The sequence below is a fragment of the Coturnix japonica genome, chromosome 19, assembly GCF_054131305.1.
Source record: "Coturnix japonica strain WE chromosome 19, WE-NBRP24, whole genome shotgun sequence".
NCBI lineage: Eukaryota > Metazoa > Chordata > Aves > Galliformes > Phasianidae > Coturnix > Coturnix japonica.
The window spans coordinates 3,720,937-3,745,013 of NC_140681.1; the positions used below are offsets into that span (position 1 = coordinate 3,720,937).

General features: G+C 53.4%; 1 protein-coding gene across 8 annotated transcripts in view; it reads right to left on the reverse strand.

Annotated features, from left to right (window-relative positions):
- Window positions 1-336: 336 nt before the first annotated feature.
- Window positions 337-24,077, reverse strand: part of CBFA2T2 (CBFA2/RUNX1 partner transcriptional co-repressor 2) — a 39,734-nt gene continuing 15,993 nt past the window's right edge. For 3 of the 8 annotated variants that reach the window (XM_015881377.3, XM_085519516.1, XM_015881375.3), the window contains 10 exons: window positions 10,325-10,468; window positions 7,529-7,770; window positions 6,162-6,251; window positions 5,522-5,700; window positions 4,670-4,923; window positions 4,359-4,444; window positions 3,470-3,662; window positions 2,672-2,740; window positions 2,248-2,438; window positions 337-1,417 (listed from right to left, as the gene is read on the reverse strand). In XM_015881377.3, coding sequence (XP_015736863.2) covers window positions 1,139-1,417; window positions 2,248-2,438; window positions 2,672-2,740; window positions 3,470-3,662; window positions 4,359-4,444; window positions 4,670-4,923; window positions 5,522-5,700; window positions 6,162-6,251; window positions 7,529-7,770; window positions 10,325-10,442 — 1,701 coding nt within the window. In that variant the 5' untranslated portion in view covers window positions 10,443-10,468 and the 3' untranslated portion in view covers window positions 337-1,138. Of the gene's footprint in view, window positions 1,418-2,247; window positions 2,439-2,671; window positions 2,741-3,469; window positions 3,663-4,358; window positions 4,445-4,669; window positions 4,924-5,521; window positions 5,701-6,161; window positions 6,252-7,528; window positions 7,771-10,324; window positions 10,469-10,892; window positions 10,914-13,091; window positions 13,352-14,482; window positions 15,107-21,644; window positions 22,056-24,077 lie in introns of those variants that run through there. The other 5 variants (XM_015881378.3, XM_085519518.1, XM_085519515.1 and 2 more) reach the window with 5 other exon arrangements.

The window sequence follows — 24,077 nt, forward strand, 5'->3', positions numbered from 1 at the left end:
TGTGAGCAGTGTGAAGTGAGAGACAGTGTGGGCACATGGGCTGGGTGCTGTGCCATGGCACTGCAGGGTAGTGGAGGATGTCACAGCTCCTTACCTGTCCTGCACTGCTCAGCACCACACGTGGCCTCTCCCCTACCTCTTTTACCTGCTGGCTTATCCCAGAGCTGTTAATTCAAATGGTTTAACTCCATTCACAATCTATAGTTATTCAAATGCCATCAGCAGAACAGGGCACATCCCATGTGGGGCACAGAGGGGCAGGGGCTGCCTGCCCTCCAGCCCTGCATGGCCACAGCCCCCACCAGCCTGGGGCAGAGAGGGGAGGGCAAATGGAGGTGATGAAGAGTCATTTTATTGACTACTTTGGAGTAGAACAAACTAAATACATCTGTAACAGTTGGGGGTTCCTTTATACAGTACATGAAATAAGTTATGCACAGGAATGAAGTAACAAATTCCTATTACAGAATTAAATGGCGAAAAAGAAGAATAGAAAACTCAACCCCACGACTCTGCCCAAAGTTCACATTTACCAGTAGGGGGGTTAAAAAAGATACCAATTCTACTCCTGTTATTAGCATTGAACTCATTTACACTGCGGGTAACTTCAATACACAGCCACCAAAGTTGCATGAGGATGATGGAAGACGATCTATGTACACACACAGGCAGCCCTCACGCTGCAGGCCCTGCTGGGCTGACCCTGACTGCTCAGTGAGAACCAGGAGACTTTGGGGCTTTGTTTTAGCAAGATTAAACCTTGGAGACGCAGGGCTGGGCTGCAGAGCAGCAATGATCAGCTGTGAGGCATTAGATTTGGTCTGCAGGCATTCAAAGGTCCAATGTCAGACCCAACGCTGCTGCCTGTCCCGGCACAGAGGGACTCAACGCACCCTTGGGGTGGAGCTGTGCCTCCACTGCAGCCCCGGCTCCTTTGCAGCAGTGGGTGCTGAGGTGGTGCAGGTGCGTGGGCTGCAGCTCTGTGCGTGCGCCGAGCAAGGCAGGAGGGGCAGCAAAGTCCAACAGAGCTGGCCTGGCTTTGTCCAACGTGTCAACCAATACGAGTTCCTGTGGGTTTTCCTTTCCAACTTCAAGAAACAAAAACCAGCAGGACAACGAATGAAGCCAGATTTCCCCTTTAGAGCCCGTTCGTGTCTATCGCTGTCACAGATGCGGGTGTGGAGGAGCGGGAGGTGGCTGCCGAGCTCTTCTCCATGCTGGGGCTGGGCACGCCGTCCATGCCCTTGGCCGAGCGCCCCGCAGGCAGTGCCAGCCCTTTGCTGTGGCCGTGCAGGCTCTGCCCGCAGATGCGGTGGTGCCGCTCCCAGTCCTTGTGCTGGCAGAAGGAGCCGCAATAGCGTGCAATGTTGCATCCGCTGCACGTCTCGCTGGCCTTGCGGCCGCAGTTCCAGCAGCTCTGAAAGGAAACAAAGTGCTTTGAAAGGGAGGATCAATCAGGGATGCTATGAGCTCCCAAGGCCCCGCTCTGCTCCTGCTGCTCTGCACAAGGGATGGAGGCACAGCAGGGGATACTCCACCAACAGAAAACTCACTGCTCACCCCGAGCAACTCCACCCGCTCCCACTGCCCGTTTACTGGATGCTGCATTGGTTCATCCTTAATGACCTCATGGGAAAGTACCAGAGCACACACACATCTGTAACAACACCCCCATGTCCACATGGCTGCTGCCACGTGCAGGGATCAGAGCTTCCCACAGCATCCCAAGGGAGGACACAACTAACTCTACTGGCTGCCCAACCAAACAGAACTTATTCCCAACCAAAGGGCAGTGAGGTACCTAATGGCTGAGGGCTCAGAGCAGCTCTGACACTCCCCACATTCTGCTGTGACAAACCTGGAAGCACCTGCTCCTTTCTGAGCTGCCATACCCCACTGGGTGTCCCCACACTCTGCAGTATGGGGACAGTTGTCCCACGGACATTTACCCTGGACTCTATGGGGTTGGAGGAGCAAGAGGCACAACGCAGCCACCAAGCAATGGCAATTCCAACCTCTCACTGAATCTGTGCTTCCTTATCTGCACACATTGGTACCTCACAGCAGCACGTTTCTGAGTGGGATGTAAAGCTGTCCCACCAACACCCTTATCTCTCTGAAGAAATCCCTGCAGCTGCCCCATACCACAGAGGGCTTTTAAAAGGAAAGAAAGCAAGGCAAGGGATATGCAGACACTTCAGGGTAGGACCCTGAGCTTGGGACTCATGGGCCCGCCTGGCTCTGTACCTCTGTGGACTCCTCCTGCTCGTTGATCACCAGGAAAGCATCCTCGGTGGCCTGGCGCTTGGCGTCGGCGATGGTCTGCTCCATGCGCGCCCTCTCGGAGGCGATCATCTCAAACGCCTTCTGCTCTGCCTCTGCCACGGCCTTCTGCACCTCCGACATGGCCTGGCGCTTCACCTCGTTCACGGCTTCTTCTGGAAGGGAAGTTCAGCCTCACCAGCCTGCCCAGGCTCTGCTGCTGCGTGTCCCCACTCAACACAGGGCTGGGGGACACGGTTGGCTCTCACAGCTCCAGAGTGCAGCCCAGCCTTGGGTGCACCACTGGCACCGTGCAGGGGGAGCAGAGCCCATGTCAAGGCCATGCTGAACTGCATCAGCAGGGCTCACCCCAGGCAATGCCACAGCCAGGGCTCCCAGCAGCGCTCACCTGCTTTCTTCCATATCTCCTCGGTGACGTAGCCTGGCCCCGACCTGCTGCTGAACTCCCGCAGTGAATCTGTTGGAAGAAGAGCGAGGCAGGGAGGGTTAACAGGGCACAGGTCACAGCAGAGCTTCCTCTGGCCATTCCTATCACCCATTCCCATCTCCTGGTACAACTGGAGATACAGACACGCCACCAAATGCTGAGTGTACCCCAACACTGAGCTCCAGCAGCTGAACTGGGGGGTGAGGAGCTTTGCACCTGTATGGTAACACTCAGAGCTGCCATGATGACAGGTGTATCATCATCCAAAGCAACTAACAGCTTTCACCCCATCATTTCATTAAGTGAAGTCAAGCTCATCTTTCCAGTATGTTCTATTTAATGTCTCGTTATCAGTCTGAAGAGTTTCAGAGCCAGCAGTCAGACACTGTGCTGCAAGAAGAAATCATTGCCCACCATAGGTAGGAAAGAAACACCAGTACAGGGCATGGAGGTGGGGTATCTAGAATGGAGGGAGCTTGACTCATAGCTTAGGAGAGCGATGCAGAAAGACTCTTCATCAGGACCTGGGATATCAAGACTAAGAGGCAACGGCTGGACACCAAACGAGAGCAGATTTCAATTGGATACAAGGAAGACGTTGCTCACGATGAGGATGGTGAGGCACTGCCACTGCTGCCTGGAGAGCCCCAACCCCGGAGGTGCCCAGTGCTGGGATAGAGGGGACACCCAGACACCTATTATTGGTAGACCCATTTTTAGATTAAACCCCTTTTACTCATTACACTCAGCACCACTCACCGCTGCCGATGGAGTCAGAGCTGCCGGGGCTGTGCCGGGCTGTGCCCAGCTCCCCTCCTGCCTTGCGTGGCTCAGCCTCGCTGCACCTCCTCTTCCAGTAGTTAAGCTCCTCACGGTCGGCCTCCTGGCAGCGCCGCAGCACGGCCATGGAGCGCCGGGTCTTCTCCACCATCTCCATGATGCAGTTGAGTGCCTGGAAGGACGGAGGTTGTCAGTGCTGCCTCTGCTCACCAGGATGGCTTCCCAGTTTTCCCCACTGGAGATACCCACCCACATGAAGCATCAGCTTTAGGGCATAAATAAGCACTGAGCCCCTCTGTGGTTCTGATCAAAGCTGAATTTCAATCCCATCTCCTTAGGGGAAACATTCCAGAGAAGTGCTTGGATCAGCAGCATTGCTCAGCACAGAAAAACGGGCTCCAAGTCTGTGATACCCAACCATGCCCCACATGGGCTGCAAACACAGGAGAAAAAGCCTTCAACCACCATCAGCATTGTTGGGGCTTTTTAATCCATAAGCTCCATAGTGACTGCACACAACACATCTGCATGCTTGTTGGCACAGTGCTGGCCTGGGCAGCTGCTGGAAGACCTGTGCAGGTTACTCAGACCTGTGCAGGTTACTCTGACAGCCAGCAGGAGCAGCTCTCCAGCACCAGACACTTGGTCCAAACTGCTTTTGGCTTCCACTGGGTACGGGCATAAGAAAAAAACCAGGAAGTTGCTCCTATCAGCCCTACCCCTGCTGAGCTACTTGTAGAAGCCTGTCCAACTGCTTGGAAAGCCTGGACAAGGTATCATATCAATGAGAAGGAAATCACTAACTGGAGCAGGTGAGCAGGGGGTTGCTGTGTCCCACAGAGCATCCCCACACCTCCCACCTCCTTACATGATCGAGGTGCTTCCACTCATCAGCCCACTCCCTCTCTGTCAGGCGATGGTCCACCAACTCGTCCTGGTAACCTCCATTCAAACCTGCAACAAACCACAGTGGAAGAGTGAACAGGTGGAGCAAATGCTTTCAGTGCTGCAGAGAGAACTGAGCCCCACAGCAACAACAGAGCAGGATTTCTAACCAGGTATAGCTGTAATGTTAAAACACATCTCCAAGACGTGCTTTACAGGCCTAATTGCATAGGGGTGCAATTATAAATAGGGGTGACCCTAGATTGTGTCACAAAGCCCTGCAGAGCTACTCACCGAGCCCGCTGTGCCTATCCCGGATCTCCCTGTGCTCCAGCATCTTGCCGGGGTCTCTGTACAGATGGGAGGTGGCGATGTCTTCCAGGGTGTAGTGCTGGAGGGGCGGTGGGGTGGGGTGGAACTGCCCACCAGGGTTCAGCATTGGGATGCTGAGTGCTGGGCTGTGCCGGGGCGCGGGGCTGATGGTGCACACACGTTTGGCTGGAGGCTCTGTTGGCAGTGGTTCTCTCTCAAAGCTGCTGTCATCCCTTCTGTAACCACACCAAGAGACACAGGGATCTGTTAGTGCTGCACGGCACAGGAGGAAGGGAAAGATGGAGAAATTGGAGGGGTAGGAGGAGGAGGGAGCTGAAACAAACACCATCAGCTTGTGAGCAGCTTCGTGGGATGGCCTTGCTCAAAGGAGATCACAATGCCCAAGTGTTGTGATTCATCTTCCTGAGCACAACCAAACCAAGATTTCACGGCTTCTATCCATTTGAAGTGTGCTCCACATAATTACATAACGACTTTGCCTTGGAATAAAAGGCAGCAAAAACAAAACTGTGTCCTTCCCTGCGCTGACTGCCTCTAACTGCCCCTTCCTGGCTCAGGAACTTGGGGTGACCTGCTACCAAACAAGTCCCTGTGAGCAGGGTCTACCCGAGAGCCCCTGGAGAGGGTCTGCAGCCAAGTCAGCAGTGCTATGAGCAGCAGCTACAGCCATGGACAGACAGCAGCATCCCACCAATAGCTGTAAGGAGTGCTAAGATCCCATGTTTGGCCCAGAACACTGTTTCAAGTTTCAATTCACCTTCACTGCTGTCCTAAAATACAGCTTTGGGAACAGAGTGCCAAAGGCTCCTTCACCTGTCAGGGCTGTGCCTCTTGCCGTTCCCGTTGACCTCGATGAGCAGCTCTGAGGAGTCAGTTGGGGAGGACGTGGTGTTGAGGAGGATGTGCTCGTGCTGTGCCAGGTACTGGGATGGTGTCTGCTTGGCAGCGCGGGCGCAGTGCAGCAGCTCTCTCTGGAGCAGAGGGAGGTTGGCCTGGAAAACATACACAGCTCTGCAGGTCAGCTCGAGCCTGGGGCCACGCTCAGCATTTCCCAGCTCATCACGTCCGCACTGGGCAGACCTACCTGTGTTTTCCCAGGGGCTGCACACACAAAAGCACTGTGAGAAGCGCTCTGTGCTTGCAGCATCTCGCTGCCCCAGACACACTCGATAAGCCAACACCTCAAACACTCCAGATCCCAACATACCCCAACTGCAGAACGGAGATTGGTTTGTCTCATTTCCCCCTAACACACAAGCAGACATATGTGGCTCTCATTACAAAGGCAGCTTTCTGCGAGCCAGTAGCACGTGGCAAATGGCCACAGTCTGTGCAGTCTGTCTTGGATAGAACAGTTCTGGTGCTTGTAATGAGAGCTTCCCCAGCAGGAACACGCTGCCAAGCAGCACAGCCCTGCACAGCACTGCCAGCCAACCCCACCAGCTCCTGTCACCTTCAGGAAGGGGATCACAAACGGCCGCAGGGGGAAGTTTGTTGCCTCTTGCAGCTTGCAGTGAAATTCCTCAATCGTCACCGTCGAGTTCTGAGAAAAGAATCAAGAAATGAAATGACCGTTGGGTCTTATTTTTAGAGACTTGGAAAAAACAGCTGAAAATCAAACAGAATCTAGAAGGGAGACTGCATCTGCCACAGCAGCACTGACAGCGCTCACAGCACATCCTGCCTCACACGGCCAAACAGACTCAGGCCAATAGAGCAGAACGAGTGCAGCAGACACAGGGGGTTATGGGCACTGCCAGCACCAGAGCGGGGGGCAGCGGAACCAGCTGGCACCTCCTGCAGCCCAGCCAGGCTGCCCAGAGCAGGATGGGGGCAGGCAGCAGCACCAGCTGCTTCATCCCTCCCTTCCAGCTCCTGGGCTGCATCCCTACACCAGGCAACTTGTACCACTGCAAGGGTTGCTCATTTCTATTCTGAAGGATCTTTTCAGCTCTCCTTAGATGCAGGGGGGCAGGAGGCTGTGTGTGCATTGTGTGCACCACCAGCAACAACCCCAGCTCTTGCAAACCCAGTATGCAGGAGGGGAAAAGCCCATCAAATGCACCTTGTGCTCAGCACTGCACACCATAAATGAGGTGCTGGAAGCATTGAGACGTCCTCTACCTGCTGAAAGCTTGGAGATGGATAGCAGCAATAGCAGCAGACGGAACAGAACCACACAGCACCACGCAGCATCCTCACAAGCCCCACAGCTCAGCATCACCCTCTCTCCCCCCCAGCAAGTTGTGCATGTAACACCTGCAGAGCTGCAGCAAACAGGATGGTGACCCAGCACGCAAAGTCCACCCTGCAAGATGCCCTTGACAAAACAGCACCTAAAGCCACCGGTCTGTATTTGCAGAGGTGTTTGGGCACAGAAGCACCATCACCTCACCAGAAATCACACGTCCCTTCAGCTCCAGGCTTAGGAGAGCAAAGAAGAGAGAGCTTCCCTGGCAGAAAAGCACAGGCTCCTGGGAGCTGCTGGGAGCTGCAGACCAGGAAGCACAGCACTAGTGTGGAAAGCAAAGAGCACCAGGCACACAGCTCCTACAGCAAAGTATAGTCCCAAGCCCTCTGGGTTTCCATAAGCTCAGCTGCATTTGGGCTCACGTCAGTGCAATGGGACAGATTGCTTTAGAAATACACTGAAGAAAAAATAAAGCCAGTAAGTTTACCAGAAAGCACAAACAATACGAGCTGTGCTCAGCCAACAGCTCTGACATTGTGCAATGGAGGCACGTGCTGCCTGCTGGGATCCCATCACCACAAAGCTCTTGCAAACAGGAATGTCCCCTGTGCTTCCAGGGAGCAGCTTACCACCAGCGCCAGCACCAGGGTCCGCACCTTCTCCCCGATCTCAGGAGAGATGTCATTGCCAAACTGCTGCAGGGTGGTGAGGAAACGCTTCAGCTTGCTGAGCTGCCGTGCACCGCACGTGGCTGGGAGCTGCTGGTTGGTCAATGAGGAAGAGGAAGAGGAAGCCGGGCCGTTGCCAAAGCGCTGGGGTGGGGATGGAGCCCCATTGAGAGTCGGGGGGGAATGGTTCATCCCATTGGGCACTGCAGAGAGGAGACAAAAGCATTATGGCATGAGGTTGGCACAGCCCAGAGGGCTGCGTCCTGCCTGCAGCGTGTGACCACAGTCCCCATGGAGCTAAAAGGGGTTTGGCAGATGTGGGTGTTTGTCCAACCCCGGTCCCATCTGTGACTGTGCCTCATTTTAAAGCGTGATGAAACCGAGTGCAGCTTGGGAAGGCCGCGAGGGATTAGAATAAATTGTTGACATCCCCTCAGCACTGTTGTGCAATCTGAAGTCGTGTCTGGGAAATGGTGAGAGCAGCTGCGCATGGGGGGGCCCGAACTTCAGATCAACTCAAAACGTTGGAGGTGAAAAATACACCATGGTAAATACAGCTGCAGCTGATGCACGGGGCTGGCCTTAAAAGCCCAGAGCTGAACGGTGCAACTCTCCTATGGAGACAGGCTGAGCGAGCTGGGGCTGCTGGCCTGGAAAAGACACGGCCCTGGGGACACCTCACTACAGCCTTCATGTACCTGAATCATAAACAGGAGGGGAACAACTTTCTCCATGGGCAAATAGTGACAGGACAAAGGGGAATGGCTTTAAACTAAACAAAGGGAGATTTAGGTCCCTCTTTACCCAGAGGGGTGCAATGCTGGCACTGCTGCCCAGAGCTCTGGGCACCCATCCCTGCAGGTACCCAAGGCCAAGGGTGGGCCCTGGGCAGCCTGAACTGGAGGTAAAGTGGTGGGGAGAAGCCCCCAAAGTGCATTACAGCAGAGCTGCCAGAGGCACGGGAAGGGGTGGCTGCCAAACATCCCCACTGCAGCTTCCCCAGGACTCCTCTGGTCACCCAAAGAACCACACGGGGAGGGTTTTTCAGAGAAAAATAGGGAGGCAGTGGAGCAGTTAAACCACCCCGGGGTACAGCAAGGTGTAAAGGCTCCACACACCTGGAGCTGTGGGGTGAGCGCTGAAAGAGGAAGCACAGACAGTTGAGATCCAAAGGAAAGATAAGGGTGAAAAGACCAACCAGGGCAAAAGGCTTTTCTGGGGCATAACAAAGACACATTCCTTTGTGTAGAGAGCGATGATGAAATGAAAGTAAAGACGGAGCTGTGAAGGCAAAACAGGCTGCTGCCTTCTGTTCTGGGTCAGTGCAACCAAAGAACCTCCCGGCCACACTCCTCCAGGCCAGGAAAAGGACGAGATGCCCTGCAGGGATCAGCAGTGCCAGCAAATATTGAGCTCAATTGAAAGGCAATGGCAAGTATGAGCATTGGTTCTGTAGTTAACATGTAATAAAGAGGGGTAAAGCCACCTTAAGCAGAGCAGTAACACACAGCTTTGTGTCCTACAGAGGCTGCAGCCAAGGAGCTTTGCCCCATTCAGTTTCTTTCTTCTTGCTCTTAGCAAGGAAAGAAGGGGGTGCAGGTTGCTGCACGAGGGCAGGAAGGAACAGGGGCTGCAAGGGAGCACAGGGTGAGCAGGAAAATCATCCTTGAGGGCTACGCCACTAAACTCATCATTAGGTACCAAACTGACTCTCCTTGTATTCCCAGCCAGAGGCAGCGAAGTCATCAGGACCCAGCAGATTCAGGTGACTTGGACCTCAACAGCGTGCCAAGCAGCCTCATTGGAACAATTAATTTCTATCACTTTGCTAATGGCCTTTTTCTGCCTTAGCAAAAGGAAAGCCATTAGAAAAGCCTTCGTGGATAAAGCCGGGGACAGGATAACCCAGTGATTAGCACTGCTGCCAGCATCTCAGTGCATTAGCTGGTGTCCTGAAAGAGGCTGAATGGTAACACTGTGAAATCCCCTGCCAAGATGAAACGGAGATGCCCCAGACACTGCTGTAGATAGCAGAGCAATACTTACACAAGCAGGGGACCTCAGCATGGCAATAAAGGTGAGGAGAGAATGAAATGGCCGAGTGGGGTAAGGTCATTCCATGATCTGGAATAATGCTTGTAGAGGATGAGATTTTAAGATGATGGCTTCAGTTCTTTCTAAAAGGAAAAAGCATGAGGTGGGGCTGAACACCCATCCCACCTGGGGAACTGCCTCTGAGCAGTGCCCTGCAGCTTAACAGGAGAGGTTATGGAGCAAAGATGGAGAACTTGGACAGACAGCGAGGGATTGCCAAGGCTGTGAAATTAAAAGAGGAAAACTTTCTAATCTCAGCTGCAGAAGCACTGTCTGCAAAGTGAGATACAGCAGAGAGGGAATTAACTCTGCCAGATACAGCGCAATGCTCAGCTCCTGGCTGCTTTGAAGCCAACCTGATAAAAGCCTTCCATTGCTTAAGGAGGTTATTGCAGAAATCACACCTGCATGGAGAGGGGCTTGAAGAGATTGCAGCAGCACTGGGACAAGCAGGGATGGGCAGAGAGGTACTACAGACCCCATAGTGCATCCACTACATAAGCAGGGGAAAGCCCCAGCCCTCATCCCAGCTGTGCAGCTCATCCATTGCTCACTGTGCTGGCCGGCAGCCTGGCAAACAGGGAGCCCTGCCAGCTGCTGGCACAAGCTGAGCTCCTCCTCGCTGGGCCATTCCTGTAGCAAAGTGATTCACTGGGGACTTACGTGCAGTTGGGGTGAAGGAGACGGGCCGGGGGCCACCGGGGTTGACGGGGGGCAGCGGTGGCATGTTGGGAGGAGAGGACCTGGTCTGTATCTTCACTTCCACAGGGGAGCCGGGCATCACTGGCAGCCTCTTCTCACCAGCAACTGTACAAAGAGAACGTGGACACGTTACCAACAGCCCTCACAGGGATTTCCCTGCTGAGCACATGAAGCAGAACTATAATGGTTTTACCATTCTACAGTCCTATGAAAGCCAAGTCTGGAGGAGGCAGCACCTCACCTTCAGGTGTGCTCCAAGACACAGCAAGGACCAGGCAGGGCTGATAAGCAGCATAAAGCTTCCTGCCTCTAAAACCCAGGATCAAACCCATCCTTCTAAAACTCAGTTTCAGCCTAACCACATCCATTTCATGAGAACCATGCCGGCAAAACAGGCTGTGAGCAGGGACGTGAGCCAGGCCCTGGGCTGACTGGGACTAAAAACCAGACAGCTTTTGTCCCATGGAGACACTGCCCTCCCCACCTCCTCCTCGCACATTTCACTATGTAGAAATATTTACCAGCTCACCAATGGCAACACAGCAGCGCTGCCTCCAGAGGCACAGGAGATGCTGCAGGTCCCAGCGCAGCTGGAATCATGGCTGAGAGCTGAACAGCAGCACAGCTCCATGGGTCACACTGCACCAAGGGGGTCGTCCTTGCTGATGGCTGAATGCCCCAAGCATCACACAGGACACCCACCTGCCCTGGGATGCTGATGGGTTTGCCATCAGCAAAGCTTGTTCCAGCCCATGTGGGGTGGGCACCTGCCCCAAAGGGCCACACTCAGTGATTTCCCTTACAGAAGCCTTCTGACTACTGTGTTCAGTGCAATGAGAGTGTTGCTATGATAGGTAACCTCGGAAGAATGGCTAACATTTGCTTGTGCTATAAACTGTATAAAGAAAATGCTGTAGTAATCCGTCCCTTTAGTGATCTCTCCCTGCTTGTTGGGGTCGAGAAAAGGAACGAGTGAAAAGAGCCACAAATCAGGGAGCACCTCAACCCCCCTGGAACTGACATTAATACTAAAATGAGCAGATCCACACAAAGCCAAAGCCCTGACCTGGCTGCGATGCTGAGCCATGAGCCTGCAGGGAGCAAAGAGCACAGGGAGAGAGCAACAGCACTGATAGAGCACACAGCACGGGGATGCTTCGTACACATTGCTGTGATAATATTTATATGTGCACAACTTAACACCATACCACAAGCCCTACGCGCAAACACAGGCAGGATCTGTAGGCTGTTAAGCCCTGCTGTCAGCTGCAGCCAGCAAAGCCTTTCCTGCTCCTTGATGGGAAGCAGATCTGAGCCTGCGGCTGAGGACACGCAGCAGGGATGGGGGCAGCCCCAGGTGCTGTTGATGCAGGTGTGGGATGTTCAGGATGAAGGAAGGAACTGCTGCACCGGGGCTGACAACAGCTGCACAGAGCCCTGCTGCTTCCTCACAGCCCCATTCGCTGGGCTCAGGCACTCACACCTTCCTCCTGGGAAGTCAGAACAGGGGGGACACATTGCAAGGAGCAAGGGAAAGGCACACGAGCACGGCGCAGTGCTGCACAGCTGGATGTAATGCACACAGCAGGATCTGCTTTTTGCTTTGGCAGGTGGCAGGGCAGAGAGAGCAGCATCACAAGGAGACTGTATCACCTGTATCACCAAGGCTTTGGGCACTCGAGGTTAGAGGTGAGGTCTGTGAGTTAACCATTGTCTCCCTCGAACAACAGCTCAGAGTCAGAAGAATGAAAGCAGGTGATGCTTTCAGACAGGGAAAAGGGGTTTAATTGGAGCAAGTGCCTTCAACTTCCATGTAGTACAGGTGAAAGTACACACAAATGTATCACAGAACAGGCAGGATGTGCCTCCATTGAAGCAGCCACTCAAGGCTCAGAGCCCCAAGCATTGAGCTGGATGGATGGGCACAGAGCACAACACGTCCCACCTCAGGGTGCCCAGCAGTGCCAGGAGACAAACCACACTCTATGGACACCGTTCCTTCCTCTGACCTTAAACCTCACGTATAACAACCACAGAGCAGCAGCTGCTGAAATGGGAACCAAACCACAGCTTTAGGATGAAGCAAAGCCTGTCCAGGTGCCGAAAAAGACCATCTGAAAGAGCAAAGCAAAGCCCTCCAGTGCCAAGGGCCAGCAGGACACAGTCCATAGCCTAGGAGAGCTGCTTCAACACAACCCCTATATTACCCTGGAAGGAAAAGGCCCCAGAGCTGCGTCCCACCCTGAGCTCCATGCTCACACTGTGCTCACACTGTGCTCACACGGTGCTCACACGGTGCTGCAGCTGGCTCTGCAGCTCCTGCCAGGCGATCTGCATGCAAAGAGAAGCAGCACCCGTGTAACCTGACCTGCTCGTGTAAATAGGGTGAAGTGAAATATGGCTCCGCCACCTCCCAGCTTTGCTGAATGTTTATTTTGAATAACATGCTTATCTGCTCCAACTGCTCACCATCTGTTTCCAGTCTCCACCAAGCTAATATTTTTCACATTTAGGCACCGAGAAATGGGAAGAATTACATTTAAATTTTATTAACATCTTTCCTCCTTCTCCGAGGTCGCCATTCCCTCCCCTCGACGGCTCTGTGCCATCTGCAGAGCACCTCTGCAGCTCCAAGGGCTGCCTGCATGAAGCTCATTGCTGCTCCAGCACTGCTTCCAAGCAGCTCCCAATGCTCAGAACTAAAGCGAGGAAGGACCCGACACCATACCTTGCTGCAGCACTGTTGCATCAGGAAGAAGGCAGGAAGGCTCTGGGATGGAGGCAGATGGCAGCAACCCAAGGAAGCACCAAGCACCCAGTCCTCCTTAGGGTTGATAGAGAGCTCTGAAGTCAGCTTGTCCCCCCTGTGTAGCTGGGTGTATGGCACAGCCACGCTGTGACCTGCAGGCTGCGGTGGGAGGGAAGGACAGCACCTCGTGCACAGCCCCGCAGCACTGAGAGCTGCTGAGCCTGGGACCGGCGCTTCGTACATCAAAAATAAACGCGTGCATCTCCTCTGCCATCTCCTCCTCTTCCCACACACAGCTGCTTCGCTTTACATCGCAATTCGGCGCAGCGCTCAGATAGAGGAACTTGAAAGAGCAAAGTATGTTATCGTTCACAACCAGTCCAGAAAGCAGTTAATAAGGGAAATCAGATTAATAATTGATTCCTGACGGCAGATCTCTATCTGCTCTGCCCTTCGGTGCTCTCCATAACACCCTATCAGTGCTCCCACCCTGCAGCCCATTCTAGGGCCCCCCTCACCTCACCATCTGAAACAACCCAAAATGCCTCTGTGCAGAGTTCTGCTCTCAGAACCTATTGCGTAGCTGCTGCTTTCAGCACAAGTCCCCTTTGGAAAGGCAGCAGGACAGGGTGACAACAGCACTGTGTGCATATACCCTGCAGAGCACTGCCAGGAGCCCAGCTGGGAAGAAGAGCTCCCCAAATGGACCAGACTGCATTCAAAGCAGGGCTTTAAAACAAAGTTCTGCAACGATCTGTTAAGGTTTAAAGCAAAAAACAACCCCAAAACCCTGTTACGAAAAACCCCATATGTTACATAGAACAACTCAGCTGCAATGTTGGGAGTGGGAATCGTTTTTTTCCTTCCTGCTGCAAAGCAGATAAAGGTGTGACTTCCATACCTGGAAAAGCTGATCCAAAAGGCAGAGAACTACCTGCAGTGAGCTCTAACTTCTGGAAGTGTTTTCTGCTTTCATAGAGGCTTTAAGGCTCCTCTTTACACACAGCTCCTGCCCTCCAGATAGAAAACATCAGCCCAGCCCCATCGCGGTGCCCCCCTCTGCCATGGGATAACGCCAGCACAGCCCAAGGAGCTGCATTTAATTGGCATCCTCTTATTGCTAATTAGCTGTGAGGAGCTCTCTGCAGCTCCTAAAAGTCAACAGAAACGCACCCACTGATTTAAAGGGGCTTCAGAGCAGAGAATGATGATATGCTGACATTGAGCACCCGCAGCCTGTGTGTCCCATAGGCAGCTTCCCATCCAGCCCCGCAGTCTCTGCACAGTGCTCTGTTAGTTGCTGGCAGCAGAAATAAACACCAACTGGTCTGCTCTGAGCTCCCAGACTGCCAACCCTTCCTCTCCCCTACCTGCTGTTCCGTCCCCAGCTCTTGGTTTGGTAGGAAAAAGCATCAAGCTGTGGAAGAGGAGGTGAATTTCCAGCCAGTTCTGCACAGAACACGCAGCAGATGTTGACAAAGCCTCTGTTTCTAGGTCAGTGCAGCCCGCTGCCTTCCAGGCTCCTCACCAGCTGAGGAGCAGCCACATGGGGAGTTCCCTTGGAGGAAAGCCTCAAGCAGAACCTGCTGCACTTCTCGGTGTGTTTGAACCTCCAACACCTGCAGACGTGCTGCTTCACGTGAACCAGATCGGGGTCGAAGCACCACAACACGTGTCCCCATTGCAAGGGATGGAGCAACGCAGCAGCTGGCCTACGTGTCAGCACAGCACAAGCTGCTCGGGGTGCTGTGCCCATGTAGGAAATCCCTGTGTCCAACCTGCTGCTCCTGGTTGTAAGCTGCCAGGGAAAGCCCCTCTGACCTCCAGCATGTCACAGGGACCCAGCTCACAGCCTGCAGGGCTTCAGAGATCAAAGCTGCAGGTTCACAGCTGCCCTTCCAAGTGCAGAATGAACAAGGAGGGGGGCCCAGGACCCCTCCAGCTCCAGCCCCACACTGCAGGGGCTGCAGAGTCTCTGAGAGCCCAGAAACAGTGAGGGAAGGGCAGGAGGCAAATGAGTCCTGATCAGGAGGGGACACCCCTCCCCACACTCATGTTTTACCCGAGCATCCCTGAGATCAGATGGCACCTTTGTAACAGCACAATTCTCCATCACCATACATTCCATATGTGCCTCTCCTGTAAGCCGGGGGGTTCTCAGCCCTGTTCTCCTCCGCCTGAACAAAGAGGCACGTACAGACACCTACAGAAACGTACACCCCACATATGGCAGGGTCAGCTCGGAGCACCTGGGAAGTGGATCCAACAGAAGGTAAAGGGGAGCAGCCTGAAAGGGGTTAGAGGAGGGCAAATCCTCATTTCAAATAAGAAAATAGATTCAAACCCATCACAAACTTAAAGGCCTCCAGTAAGCAAAGCTTTAAGGATTGTCAGCCTTATTATTAACGATGTACAGGTTAAGTGAGGAGCTCCAAAACCATGGTTTACAATAGCATCCCTCCTCTTCTCTTTCCCCCTCTCTCCCCAGCCCTGTTGCTCAGTGACCAGGTTCCCATCATCACAAACCAACCCAGACAACAGCACAGAGCAAACCTGTGCTCCCTGCACCACAGTGCAGCTGGTTAAATGAGGAGCACGGCCACCAGCACTGCATGCCAGGAACGAGCAGCTCCACGTCAGAAACCAACAAGCAAAAACCCTCAAGCAAATCCCCAAGTTTAAAATAAACTGCTGTTTTCCTCCCTTCCTCGGTCACAGGGAAGGCTGTGACACTGTGCCTATAAATGTCCTCTAACGATGCAGCAGGCAGAGCCCCATCTGTGCCTGGGCACAGGTGAGACTTCTCACCACGTGTAAGTGCACCTGCCTTCCAATTACACTCACCAGCCCATTAGGCAAATGAGATTCGCATCTGAGAGGGTATCTGGAAAGTCAAGAAGCAGGCCCTGAAATAAGACATGCTTTATAACCCGTGTGAGCTGGACCTGGGCTTCAGAACACAAGGTATATCGGGCTGTGCTCACGCCAAGGATATCTGTGTGCCCTGCATGATCACACCTGAAAAATACAGCCACTTCTTCAGGGCCCTCATCACTGCCAGGTTCTGCCTTGCAGTGGAAGAACAGATTATTTTCACCTGTCCAAAATAGACCAGAGTGTATCACTGACCCAAAACAATGCCCATCACTGAGGGCCCAGGGAACAAGCTGCCCTGCTCAGGTGATCTGAAGGATCCATCCTGCCTGCACTGACATTTCTTTTTCCCCCCCTTCCAGTGAGTTTATACAGAACAGAGACACCCTTAGCTCAGCTCCCAGCATCCAGATGGCACTTGCAAACCTTGTCTGTGTATCAAATGTTGTTTTTTAGATCAAGTGTCCCTGGTTGACAACACACAACTTGGAGATGCTATCTTTAGAGAGGCTCTTCTGCAATGAAGCACCCTTGGAGCACGCGTTGCAGAGATAGACTAACATGGCAGCTCTCAGCAGGCAACACATGGGTCTGACAGGGGGGCTCAGGTACCCTGGGATGAACAGAGCATGGTTGAAGCTAACGAGCCCTGCAGGAGAGATCCATCAGTAAGGCTGCAGGGCAAGGTTAACATCCAGCACTGCAGGATGTGCTCATGGCAAAGTCCACTTGCACGCAGGAATGATGCTTACCAAAATCCTACTAATGGAGCTGGAGCAGCTGAACGCAGGCAGCAAACTCAGATTTCATTCCTTCACTCCTCTTGGAGGTTTGGAGACTCCTACCCCGCGTTGCTCCTCACCTAAACACAAAGGTCCAATAACAGACCAACAACTGACTCCCTCTGAGTCTTTACTTCCTCCTCCAGCTTCCACGTATGGATAAAAGCACCACAAGCAAAGTAACCGCTGTTAAACACTCCATTAACAAAGAGCAGAGCCCCAAAACTTTCAGCTTCACCTATTTCTGACACAGCAATGGCTCAGTAAGGAGCTGTAATCTTTGCGAAAGCAATAAGCAGCCTCCCCCTAACCTTGAGATGCTCTTCAGCTCCAAGATCATTAAAGGAATCATCACCTGTATGGGACAACACACCAAACCCAGCTACGTTCTGTACACTGCCATGAGCAGCATGGACATGGGGAGAACACAAAGGGGTCTGTATGAGAAGGGAAGGTCCTGGCTCAGCTCAACCCCTGCTCCAAGGGTGACACTGACAGCCCAAGGGGCTGATGTGACCCCTCCTGCCTGCTGCTGAAAAGAACATTTCAGAACAGTGACATCAGGTAAAGCAGCAGCTTCTGAAAAAGAAAGTGATCCAGGAGGCAGCTCCTTCCATATTGCAGGCGCTCACAGTAAACACCATATGGCCTGCTAATTTAATTAGGGAGAAGAAACCCCCGAAGTTTGAGATTTGACTTTGAAGGGTTTAAAACAAGTCTGAGGAGAATTGCTCAGTGTATCGCATGAGGCTGCTGTCCTGCCAGACCCTCTCCTGGCACTCACCTGAAGGCAGGAGATGTAGAAGTGGCCCAACCTACAGCCTAACCCACAGTGCTGGGCTTGGGACAGAAAGCAAGTCTAGAGACACGAGCATCCCCAGCATCCCAACAGCGTTCTGCCACTGCTGGGGTGGTGTTCTAAGGACTGATCTCATCTGGAGGAAAGAAAAAGGCTTACAGGGCTTTCTTCTCCAGCCATCCTGCAGCTCTGGGTGGCAACTCATCTCTGGGTGCTTTGGGGAATGTCACCCAGTGCTATGCTGGACATAAATCAATGGGAGCACATCCCAGCACAAACCCCATCCACTGCAGCTCTGCAAACTCCTCCTGGGAGGCCAGAAGGAATCCTATTTCCCATAGGATATAGGATCTAACCCATCAACACTCCACAGAGGTGCACAGCCCAGCCTCCAGAGTCACTGAACTTGGTCATCTGTATCATTAGGGCATGTGGGATGCTGTACCTGATGGCTCCAACACCACAGAACCAGCTGTGCTTACCTGCCTGTCCCATGGCAGCTCATGCACTGCTTCTCAGGATGAGCTCCCACCCTGCCCCTTGCAGCAGCTGCTCCACAGGAGCAGATCTATCCCTGAATCACAAGATGGCATTGACAGACACATCCCCACAGTGCTCCGTGTTGGTGACAAACCCATCAGAGGTTTGGGGTCTGGCTGCAGCCTGCTGCCCTCTTATGAACCATGCTGTTAGAAGGCCGCTCAGTTCCCAGCGCTCTGCAATCTCTATTTGCACAGTTTTCCCCCCACCTCCTCTCCACACCACGAATTAACAACCAACCTGTTCCTTTTTTAGTCTTCTTTCCCCCCCATCCCAACCTATCCTGGTCTGCTTAACAACATAGTGCCAGGGAGATGACTTTCCTATATCCCGGTTAACAATAAAAACCCCAACAAACATCCAAAGAGCAGCAGACTCCATCCTGAGAGCAAAGAACCTCCTCTCAGGACACCGCAAAGATTTAATTTACTGCCAAGTGCCCTCTGGCTATTTTACATTTATGGGGTGGGGGGTGAAGAAAGGAAGGAGGCAGGAGAGGGTGTAATTAGCTCTGCTTGTAAAATGGTCATCGCAGCGGTAACGGTGGCTGGGATGCAGAGCCCTTTGGGGGGCTTAATAGATTTCAAGGCATTGTTCTTTGGGAGTGCTGAAGCGTGTGCGCGGGGTGGGGAGGGGGGGAATAAATAATAAAATAAAAATCAATGAGCGGATCCTACTTCTTGCCACAACCCCATATGGAAGTAATCAAGCACGAGGGTGGCAGCTGGGGCCAATAACAGTCACCTGCAGTTGAGGGACATGGAAGGGGGGGGTTCGGATGGGTTTTTAATGCTAATTTCCATGGGAAACAATGCGGGAGCGCGCGGGGCGCAGCCGCCCAGAGCATTGAATGGCCCCGATGGGAACAATGGCTGCACCTGGTGCTGCAGCACGGCCGGCACGCGGCACCGCGCCGCACATCTGTTCCACCCCGCGCCCAGGGCACACAGCTTGGAGCAGCAACAGGTCGGGGCTGCCAGGCTGCAGCCAGCACCGCACACCTTGTCCTGCCCCTCTGGGGAGAGCACAGTGCAAAGCGATAACGGCGGCGTTGCGTTGGTTTGCCAGGTCCCTTGGAAGGGATGGATGCAAGGGGAGGTTCGCTCCTCGCCAGCAGTGAGATCAGCCACAAACCTCCAGCTCCATTATAGAAATGCCACTGAACAAAGCCAACCAAAGCCATGGCAGTTCGACTTTAAAATGCTTGGAGACCTCTGAAATTGCCATTATCCTCGACACACAAAGCTCTGGAAAGGCCCGAGGGTCTGCTGACAGAAAGTCACATCGGGCTCAGGCTGAGCCCAAACCTCCATCCTGCACCGCAGCAATGAGAGCAGCACCTCCTGCTCCCGGACCAAGGTTTGTGCTGCTCATCAAGTCAACAACTGCTCCCAAGATGCCACCTGAATTAAGGCTCCACTGCAGAGAAGTTTAAAGGCTCCTGGAAAGCTGCACTGCTGCTGCTCCATGGACCAAGCTGTGTCCAAGCCACCACAGCCCTGCACAGAAGGACTTGCTGTGCCATAAAGGGAAGCTTGCAACATCGTGGTAAGTCAGCTCTTTTGTTGTGTGGAACAAACCCAAGCAGCAACAGATTATGACCAGCTCAAGTTCGGATGTTAGACACCAGTCAATGCTGCTTTAAACCTCTTACACACGAGACCTCAAATGACTCCATCCAGCTACCCAGACATCCTATAAACATCACACACACACAGAGATCTTGGTTCTTTCTCCTCCAAACCCTGAAGAAACAGAGCCGAACAAAGCAGAGGGCCCCTAGTTGCCCCATCCCAAAGGGGCTTTTTGGATCTGTTAGCTTCACAAACCCCCATCTACCCAAACAGGGCAGCCTGCAGAGATCACGGGATGCTGGACCCCACACAACAGCACCACTGTGGCCCTCGTACTGAACTGAGTTCCTGCTCTTTTCCCTTGGGCAGTCTCTGCATAACACACTTCTCAGATTAACAATTTATTCTCCTTGCTTTTAGCAACTCCCCCATCTCTGCAGACCCCTCAGACCCTCTGCTCACTGTGCTCTCCTGCAGTCATTCTTCACCCAATCTAATTCTGCTTTGTCCTCATCACCCAGCTTCCCACCCAGGGTCCCTGGGCAGCAGTGTTTGCTGGCTGGTAGAACTGGGACAGCTCCAGGCACCTGGTGGGGGACTTACAACTGTTGTGATGAAGCCTCAATAGCCCTCAAAAATCAGAACACTATTTCCATTTCTAACTGAAAACCAGAGTTTTCAGAGCTGTGCTCTGCACTCAGAGCTGCCACCTCACCCCTACACAAGTACTACAACCAGCCACCAAGCTCCAAGCCACCCCCATCCCAATCACCACGCTCAGCTCCTCACACACCCCAAATCCTTCCCTTCGTTTTTCCTTCTCCAGAACCCACAGTGGGAAAGTTTTCCCCAGGACTTGTGCAAGAGCCCAAAGCTTTAGGTTGCTCAATGGCCCAATTGCACTGCCCCGATGTTAACAAAACTTCTGCCTGCTCCCGAGTCCCCGGAGCAGCTGCTCCTGCAGCCAGCAGTGCTCACATGCTGGGCAAAGCCCCAAGGCTGCTGGTCAGGAGCACAGGGTGCTGCCCCTGGGCACTGCACAGCCATGTCGGAGCTTTTCTGCTCCTATTTCCTCCTTTGTGCTGCTGTGAAGCATTCAGCTCATGCAGCCACTGCTCTCCTGGGGACACTGAGCAGACTGAGAATTGTATTAAAAACCACCAACAACAAAAGTACATCCCAGCCCTCTGCAAACTCCAAGAGAAAGCAACGCTTAGTGAGGGAACACAGAGTGCCTTGGAGGGGGTGCTCCCAGCTGGCTGCTGCACAGGAGAGTCTACAACTGCCCAGCCTTCCCAAAACCAAGGGGAAAAGGCAGGTTTGGAAGATGTCACATTGCAACGGAGTGAAGCAGGAGCCGAGATGCAGCAGCTGCAGCCCCGGCAGTGGAAGCGTCAGGGCAGGGAGGTGCGCTCCTGTGCCACATCGATCCGCAGATTTACATGCCGGGAGCATCGGCTGCTGCGCGAGGAGACAAAAAGGAGCGTTCTGCCACAATGCAGAGGAAGGAGAAAGCGCAGGGGAGTGAGGAGGGCTGGGGGCTGACGGAACAAATCTGCCTCTGCAGGTTTCCCCCCAGCTTCAATATTTGCATGCACAAACCAGAGCGAGACGAGGCACAGCAAGGAAAAAAAAACGCATTTTGCTAAAGCACACAAAAAACCTCCCCAGCTCTGCATCTCCTCCTGAAAACACCAACCCCACAGCCCTGTGCTGAGGAGAAATACAAGGAAAGAGGAAAAAGGCAATAAAAATCAAACCAAATCAAGCTGAAACCACTCCACGGCAGCACAGAGCGAGCCCCCCTGCAGCTCTGCCCTGGCTCCATGTTATTTCAGCTGCAGGATTCCCGCGCCCATGGAAGTTTCTCCCCCTTCCTGCTGCCTGTACACGGGCTGGGGGTGCCCCGCAGCCTCCCCAGCAGCACGAGCCCCCCTAGTTCCTTCCGAAGCAGCCGGCTTACCCTATGCGGTGAGCTTAGTGCGATCCAGCTGCTGTTGAATACACCTCGTTTTGCTGCAACATAAATAAAAAACGGCTCTTCCTCCACCGCTCTTAATCTGGGAGCGCAGGCTGAGCCCAGCCTTCCTTCTCCTTTCATTAGCTGGACATGTGTCAGGTCCCTCACATCTGCGATTTCTCACTGCCTGGAGCCGCCTGTCCGGTTCCAGGGAAACACAGATGGTTCCCAGATGGGGAGGTCCCGCCGAGCCGCCCGGCTCCCACCTCGCAGCGCCCGCTCCTGCCCGCACCGCTCCGCTCCGCCGGGCGCCTCGCCAGCTGCCAGCACCGCCCCGCACGGGACGTGGCTCGGGTCCGAGGGACACCCGCTCCTCCGTATGCAACGCTGAGCCCCTGCTTGTAAATCACGGCCCGGGAGGAGCCTGCGCCTCTTTTAGAGCCGGTGGATAAAGTCACCAATCAATTGGCTCCTGATGGCTCGTTGCGCTCCCCCGTGAGCCCCCGCCGTGGAGTCTGCGAGGCGGCATGTGGGAGCAATTAGGGGCAGCAGTGAGATAACGAGAGACCGATGTTGCAAGGGTTACCCAAATGAGGGCTGGAAAATTCAAAGGAAGAGCAATTAAATGTGTAACGTATTAGCCGGGATCGAAGAGGAAGTGTTAAAGCAAAATGTAAATCCTGAATGGTTTATAGGTGGACTGAAACACACAAGGGCTGCAGGCGTGTATGGGAAAGCTGCTGGACATCCCTTTGCAGGACTATGCTGTGCCCTAACGCAGTGCTGGTGGCTCTGCCACACACACACACAGCCCCCTCCCCACTGACAGCAGCACAGCTGCCCACATCCCACCCGAGGAGCAGAACTGGTGTTGGAATTTTGCTTGTAGATAATATCCCACTCTGCAGTCTGGGCATTGGAGCACACAGGTGGATGTGAAGCGCTCAGGAGGAACTCAGTGCAGCAGGTTCAGGTTGCAATATCATCCTGGTGAAGCGTTTGCAGGCAGTTCTAGCTCTTCCTTCACCAGCCAGACTCCTACGTACCTCACCAGGACAGCACTGAACCAAGAGCTGCCACTGTCCAAATCCAAGGGATTCTCATTTTCCAAATCCAGAAATGACACGAGCTGAACCCTGCACTCTGTTAGTGCACAGGTGGTAGGTATTTACTTGCTCCCACATGAACATCTCTTGTTAGGGCCTCTCCATGTCCTGCCCCTTGCACCCTCACACTGCTGCCATCCTCCTGTTCCCCTGCAGCTCAGTGGCCCACAGACCCATGGTGTCACCAAAGCCCTCCAGCTCAGCTGGGCCAGAGGGGCTAAATGGGGCAGGTTAACAGGCACCCCAACCCCCTTTCTTTAACCTTATTTTAATGCAAGCACCTCAATGTAGACACTGGACTTAACAAAAGTGTGATGATATCTGGGTCAGAATTACTGCTTGCTACCACACGTCCAAATGAATCCCTATTTTTACAACCTAAAGTAGCCTGAAGTTTCAAAATCTCAGGTCACTTCCAGTACTCCAAGCATGGCTACAAGGATTTGTTTATAAACATGACAATCCATGCACTCTTTGCCTTGCCAGAGCCTGGCTGGTACACAAATCCAACATCCCCACAGCTGCCAAGCACTGGGACCACATTGCTCCTGTCTGCTCTGCCAGGGTACAGACAATGCAGACAGCTGTGCCCAGTTGCACTGGTCTTCAAGTCACATTAATTAGAGATGGGTGAACTTGGTGCCATGGCAAGCACGCACTGTACCAAGCTTCCATCCAGCACTACTCCCAATGGGAGCAAGGCAAGATGAGCACTGTTTTGAGGCCCTGAGCCACAGCACCTACTGCCCTCGAGCAGCTTATCTGTGTAACCCACAGCAGGCAGCCAGCCCCTGGAATGCACATCACACCAGCTTCCATAACCCAGACCCTTCTACCCATGGACAGCACAATGGAAAGAGCGAGTCCAGCCAGCAGGAGCAGCAGGGAAATTGCTTTCCCCGACTCACCACGTCAATGTGCTGCTGCTTTCTTCTCACGGCAATGTTCCATGGAAAGAACGATGCAAACAAAGTTTGAACAGTGGGAGCTATTGATACCTGCTGCTCAATGTGGTTTCTGAGGAAAGTGGGGAAATCTGAAGAATTTTTCCAGTTTGCAGTGGAATTTGCATGTCTATCACAGCCTGTTCCTGCAGAGCACAAGGGATGTGAACTCCCTGTGACTTCCCTTCCATGCCACTGTATTTTGGGACCACTGATGCTCTGCTTTCTGCCCACCGTGCTCTTACCTTGGGAAGAAGCTCAGCATGCGCTCATGGCAGCCCAGGAAACCTGTGCCATTTCTGGGCTGACCACTTTCCACTGCACAGAAAATAAATCCAAGCACACAGAGGTGGCCAAAGCCATCCATCAAGTTGAATGGAAACTGT